This window comes from Somniosus microcephalus, chromosome 6, assembly GCF_052327205.1.
Source record: "Somniosus microcephalus isolate GS21.2 chromosome 6, FLI_Smic_1.0, whole genome shotgun sequence".
Classification (NCBI taxonomy): Eukaryota; Metazoa; Chordata; class Chondrichthyes; order Squaliformes; family Somniosidae; genus Somniosus; species Somniosus microcephalus.
The window spans coordinates 28,959,426-28,965,425 of record NC_140992.1 but is presented as its reverse complement, the minus strand read 5'-3'; the positions used below and the strand labels follow the sequence as shown (position 1 = coordinate 28,965,425).

The 6,000-nt window shown below is 37.1% G+C and overlaps 1 protein-coding gene across 1 annotated transcript in view; it reads right to left on the bottom strand.

Annotated features, from left to right (window-relative positions):
* The window catches only part of xrn1 (5'-3' exoribonuclease 1), a 144,801-nt gene continuing 138,801 nt past the window's right edge, over window positions 1–6,000 (bottom strand). Inside the window, exons 41-42 of the mRNA XM_085989602.1 lie at window positions 3,364–3,622; window positions 1–735 (exon numbers count right to left, since the gene is read on the bottom strand). Of these exons, the coding sequence (XP_085845728.1) occupies window positions 668–735; window positions 3,364–3,622 (327 nt within the window). The 3' untranslated portion in view covers window positions 1–667. The remainder of the gene's footprint in view (window positions 736–3,363; window positions 3,623–6,000) is intronic.

Genomic DNA, 6,000 nt, shown 5'->3' with positions numbered 1-6,000 from the left:
TTTTGAACACTTGTAACAAAATGCTTTATTTGTAATATTGAGCTTGCCTATACACGTCAGCAGAAAGTGCAACATTGAATTGTACTGTTTTGTTATTAGCCAGTAAATTCTCCATTGTTTAATACATAAAATGTAAAAAGTCCACATTCGTCAATAAATATGATTAATGTGCCACCATCACCTTCCTTTCACTGTACATTTTTTTAAACCAGTGTGATCCATATGGAAAGGCTTTAATACAACATTAAGAGCACTCATAAAAGCAATACAATTTTAACATTGATAAACATTAAAAGGTTTTTGTGTCACACGTAGATAAAATGCTTGAAGTATTCTAAAACAAAAAAATTACAGGTAAATGCATAGAATCTACAAATCAGGCAGTAAATCATTTTTGAAATTTTCCGGTTTCTATAAAACAATCTTAAAGCACTTTCTACAACATCTACACCAGAAGTTGAATTTTTCTTTAGTCGTATAAAATACGTTGCTTTACATGTACACATCAAGCTTTTGGTATTTTAACTGTGCGATGAACATAATTAATTGTATTGAATAAAAATGAAAATTTACATGAAATTTATAAAAACAAACATGGTCACACACATGTTGAGATGGGATATTGCATTTAGGGGAGACAGATGTTCCGTGGACGACTGATGGCAATTCACAAGGTATCGGCAGATGTGGACAAATATAGGGCATCAGATGACATTAGAAATTGATCTGGAATACCTTTTGAAAAATGAATCACAATTAAAATTCAGTTAACAAGCTTTCAATTACAGTATTTAACCCATTTCAGTACAGCTAGAAAGGATATTTCTTGAAAATATTTCAACATTTCAAAGCACAGGTACCATGTTTTAGCAATGTAAACCCCCAAAATACAAGAGACATTTATTGTTTTGGCAAAATGGGTATTAAAATAAAACTTAAAAATAAAACTTTCCAGATCATTTAGGTGAAGTATCTAAACTTATGGATCATAAAGACTGAATTCCACCAATCTCTCCTACATGAAGTGCAAGATAAAGGACTCAACAACTGCTGTCCAGCTTATTTGAAAATTAAGCAATGCCACACATACAAGAGAGACAGAAAAAAAGACAGAGACTAGGAAAGAAGCAATGGTAAGAGACAATGTGATATCAATGCACAGCACAATACCTTGGATCAATATTTTTCAGTACAACATAAAGTATGGACATTGTCCTATTCTTTTACTGGTTTAGTTACGTGTGTGTATATAAGGAAAGGGGAAGGAACACAAAAGAAAAAGCCCTATTATGGCATAGGGAGCATGAGTGCTATGTTGTCATGAGAGATGGTCAGCTTGAGGAATCTGTCTGTAGAAGCAATTAACCATTAATAGTAATATTACCTCAATTTATATTTCTAAAAAATTATTTTGAATCATTTTGTTTAGCAAAATACGTTAACAGTGACATAATCTACTGGGAACCCTGAGGAGCCCATCCACTCTAACACTGGTTACTTGGAACTGCTTTTTACAGATAGATTGTGGGCCATTTTCCATCACTGGCTTAATAAGCTAAACAAATAATTTTATCCAGATGACGCCTAAAGAAATCTGTTCAAGATTTCACAGAGCGTTTTTCTATGTAAAACAAAGAGCGATTTGCCAAGGAAAGCAAGAGCTACAAAAGTTCTATTTTTAAAAGCGGATCTTTAGCAAGTTTCAGAATGCTGTACATAGACATATATTCTGCAGTTTGAGCCACAACACCCTGCCCAAAAATAAATTAATTCAAAATAAACTCAAAACTTTCTGCATCAAGGTTCAGACTACAAAATGAAAACAATTAAATGTAGGGCTAGAGATTCTGCCCATTGACAATGAAAAGGCAGAAAAGACTCAAGGTTACGTCACAAACCAAATCCAAAACAAATTTTCAAGCCAAATCCAAAACCAATTTATTTTAAAGAAAAACTATTACAATTTTTGTAACTCACATAACATGAAAACATTATTCATTAAAAATCATAAAATTTGGCTACTTTTCCCATAAATGAGGCTTCCATATTGCTCACCAACAATAGTACAAGTAAGTTATGATCAGCCTCACAAGTGGGAATGAAAGGCCCATCACAGGGAGCTCTGGGTGAATCATTTGAGATGAGCGTTATGAATTTCACACTGATTTGTAAGATTGCTTGTGGCTGAAAAAATGGCGAGAAGCCAAGTGATGTCAGTGCTTTTGCAATCGTGGAAGTTTTATTTCCACAGTATTCAATCCATACCTAACATGTAGGCAACATTAAATATTTTGGTGTAGAATACATAATTTTTACCCAAAAGTGAGATATCCATCCCCAGACAATCGTCACAGAAGCAAGTGTTTTTACGCAATTAATATAGTCTGTACTATTTTTTTTAAATTACATAGTTTTAACTTTTTATTATGCTCTCTTTTAATCCCCATTTTAATGTTTATCGCTCTTGCAGACCCGGAAGTATGTTGTCTATCTGCCTTTTTGGCAATATCACACTTGAGCCAGATAGTAGGAGGTTCACAAGAGTAGCATGGATGATGGCTAGTCCTACAATTTGTTCTTTTAGTGTGAAAACACCAGGTCTTCTTGATAGTATGGATTGTGAAGGATTACAAACAGCACATCATGTTACAGTTCTAATGAGCCTCCCAAGATAGAACTCAAAATACTGGGTGACTGAATAATTCAAATATTAGGAAATGGTCCGTGGTATGATGAAATCTTTTGTACAAACCTTACACAGACTAGTCAAGTGTTTATTGGAGGTTGTGCTGAAGTATGGACACTGGAGATGATTTAAAAAAAATCAGATATATTACTTCTATATTTCAACCAAACTGCAAACCTCTGAAGGCAGAGTAGGATACTTGAGCTGTTATTGCAAATAGAAAACAAATATAATTCAGGTCAACAGAAACTTCAGTGTTTTATGGCCTTTACCAGAAGCTGGTCACAGTTGACGAAGATTTAAGCATGGAAATTAATTTTTGCAGCACTTATCTTTCATTGACCTGATTTAAATTAGACTGATGGATGGGAAGATCCCAAAAAACACATTCAGTTTAAACGCGTGTGATAAAGAGCACCGTCTCTTCTATGGCAAAATAATCTATGAGCCCATCGGCTTTCAGTGGGGACAGTTTCAGCTGACTAACAATATTAATTAGCATATTTTGAAAATTTAGGAAAGCACATCACTGAATTAATACATGAAGAAAAATGTCAAGACTATTTAGAAAAAAAACTGCCATGAAATTAAATTTCAAAAACAACGTAATTTGATTCACCTTAACTACTGGGGCAGTCGAGATGCTCCAAAATTGACTGCTAGTTTCCTGTGCTTGCGTTTACCAGAAGAACCTGCCGTTGGCTGTTGCTGCTCTTGGGGTTGAATGGGGCTCTGTACAATTGTTTTGTCCTGGGGTTCAAGAGGTGTTCGACCAGGCTGAAAACAGTTTCTTGAAGTGCCAGCAGCAGGATATCCATATGATGTTGCATTAGAAAACTCCATTGTAGTTACTGGTTGATTCAGCTTTTGCTGAATAGAATGACTGAATTCCTTGTCATCATAAGTCTTATTGAAGGCTGTCCTCCTCTTAGTGACCTTTCAAATAAGAAAAATCCATGGTAATACTATACAACAAAATGTTCACAGTGACAAAAAAATAAAACTACTTACCTTGTAGGGTCTTTACTCTTCGTATGGAAGCAATACTCACAAATCAAACCCAGGTTACCAATTGGGAGAATCATACAAGATGATGCCATTAAGGTGTTAGAACTGCAGCAAGACACAGGTGACTTGCCCTTTTATATTTGGGGTGTGCGAGAGAGAGACTGGTATTTATTTAACTCCTTTCATGTCATTAGGATACCCAAATGGCTTAACAATGAACTACTTTTGAAGTGTACTCACTTTTTTTTTTATCATCAATTGTGGCTTCAATTTGTGCAGCACAGTCCCACAAAAAGCAAATGTGAGTGACCAATTAACCTGTTTTGGTGGTGTTAATTGAGGGACGATTGTTAGCCAGGACACGGGAAGAACTATCCTGCTCTTCTTCGCCACAAGTCTTTTACAACCACAGGTACGATAGTTCCTCAATCTAATGCCTAATCTGAAAGATGGCATCTATGAAAATGCAGCATTCCCTCAGTACTGCACTGAAGTGTCAGCTAGATGGTATGAAGGTGGAGTGGAGCTCAGACCCACAAACTTCTGACTCAGAAACAAGAGTGAATTACTAAGCCAAGCTAACCACATGTTTCTTCTCAGGAAAGCAACATTTCATACCCCAAGAGAAATAAGGAAACAATTTACTCATACCAGTTGCATGTACAATGAACACTACACACCAACTTTCCAAAATGGAGTAAATGGATCTTGGCTGGAAAGATGTATATAGGAAATTACATTCAAAGAATAAAGATTCCTAAAAGGTCAGCACAATCCACATCTCGACATACCACAGGGATGCTCAGTACAACATTCAGAAAAGGAGATGTTAGATGAACTTCATTACTATACTGCTATTTAAAAACCTTTGAAGTTGGCCCAGGGTATTAACCACTGACACGATCAAATGGATTTTATTGTCCACATTTTAGTAGTTTATATCCTATTTTGCATATACTCTTGGAGCTCCAAGCAGAAATTTATAAAATGTTACCAAACATTATTGAGCAGACTCCCACCCCCACCTCCAATTTTGCACTTTAGGACCACGGATTTGAAATCATAAAATAGGTGACAAGTAGACTTTTACTTTTAAATTAGAATAACTATAGGGTGCTTATACTGTAATATATATTTTTTAATAAAATAAAAAGTCCAGAATTCTTACACCAATTTTTGATTCCAAGTTGTGAAAGTTGCAGCTTTAAGTCCCACTCTAGGCCTTAAGCACATAATCTAGGCCGACAATTCAGTGCAGTACCAAGGGAGCACTGTATCAACAAAGGTGCTGCCTTTTGGATGAAATGCTAAAGCAAGGCCCTGTCTTCCTGTTCAGGTGAACGTTAAAGATCCCATTGCACTATTTCAAGAAGGGAGTTCTTCCTTCTGGCCAACATTCTTCCCTCAAACACCGCCAAAAAAAATTAACTAATCATTGATCTCCTTGTTGTTCACAGATTGGCTGCCTTGCGCACCTACATAGTAACAGTACTGTAAGATGTCATTTGTTGTAAGTTGAAGTGCTTCAGGATGTCCCGAGAGATGCGATAAGGCATTATATAAATGCAAGATTTTTGTTTTTAAAAAAAACTTAAGCATCACTGTAAAATGAAATGATATAGGGGGGGTATTTTAACTCCCATTTCCCCCACCCTCCACCCAACAGAAACCAGGTGGGGGCCAGTTAAAAGGAGCAGATCAACTACCTGTTCCACTCCACGGGGATTTTACCACCAACTTGGTGTGGATGATATGCCGGCCTAAATCAGACAGGAGCCTCAACCATGTATGTAAATCAGGGTCCTATTGCGTCAAGTAGGAGTACATGAATTAAACAAGGTGGTTTATCAAAACTTTTTAAGTAGAAAAAAGAGAATATTACTATGCTTAGTCTTTTCATCTGTGATCGCTCCCAAGTTTCAAAATATCTCTTGGCGTGTCAGCCAGTGGCTCAGTTGGTAGCACACTCTCCCGAGTCAGAAGGTTGTGGGTTCAAGTCCCACTCTCCCGAGTCAGAAGGTCGTGGGTTCAAGTCCCACTCTCCCGAGTCAGAAGGTCGTGGGTTCAAGTCCCACTCTCCCGAGTCAGAAGGTCGTGGGTTCAAGTCCCACTCGAGACTTGAGCACAAAAATCTAGGCTGACACTCCAGTGCAGTGCTGAGGGAGTGCTGCATTGTCGGAGGTGCCGTCTTTCGGATGAGACGTTAAACCGAGGTCCCGTCTGCTCTCTCAGGTGGGCGTAAAAGATCCCATGGCACTATTTCGAAAAGCAGTGTCCTGACCAATATTTATCCCTCAAATCAACAT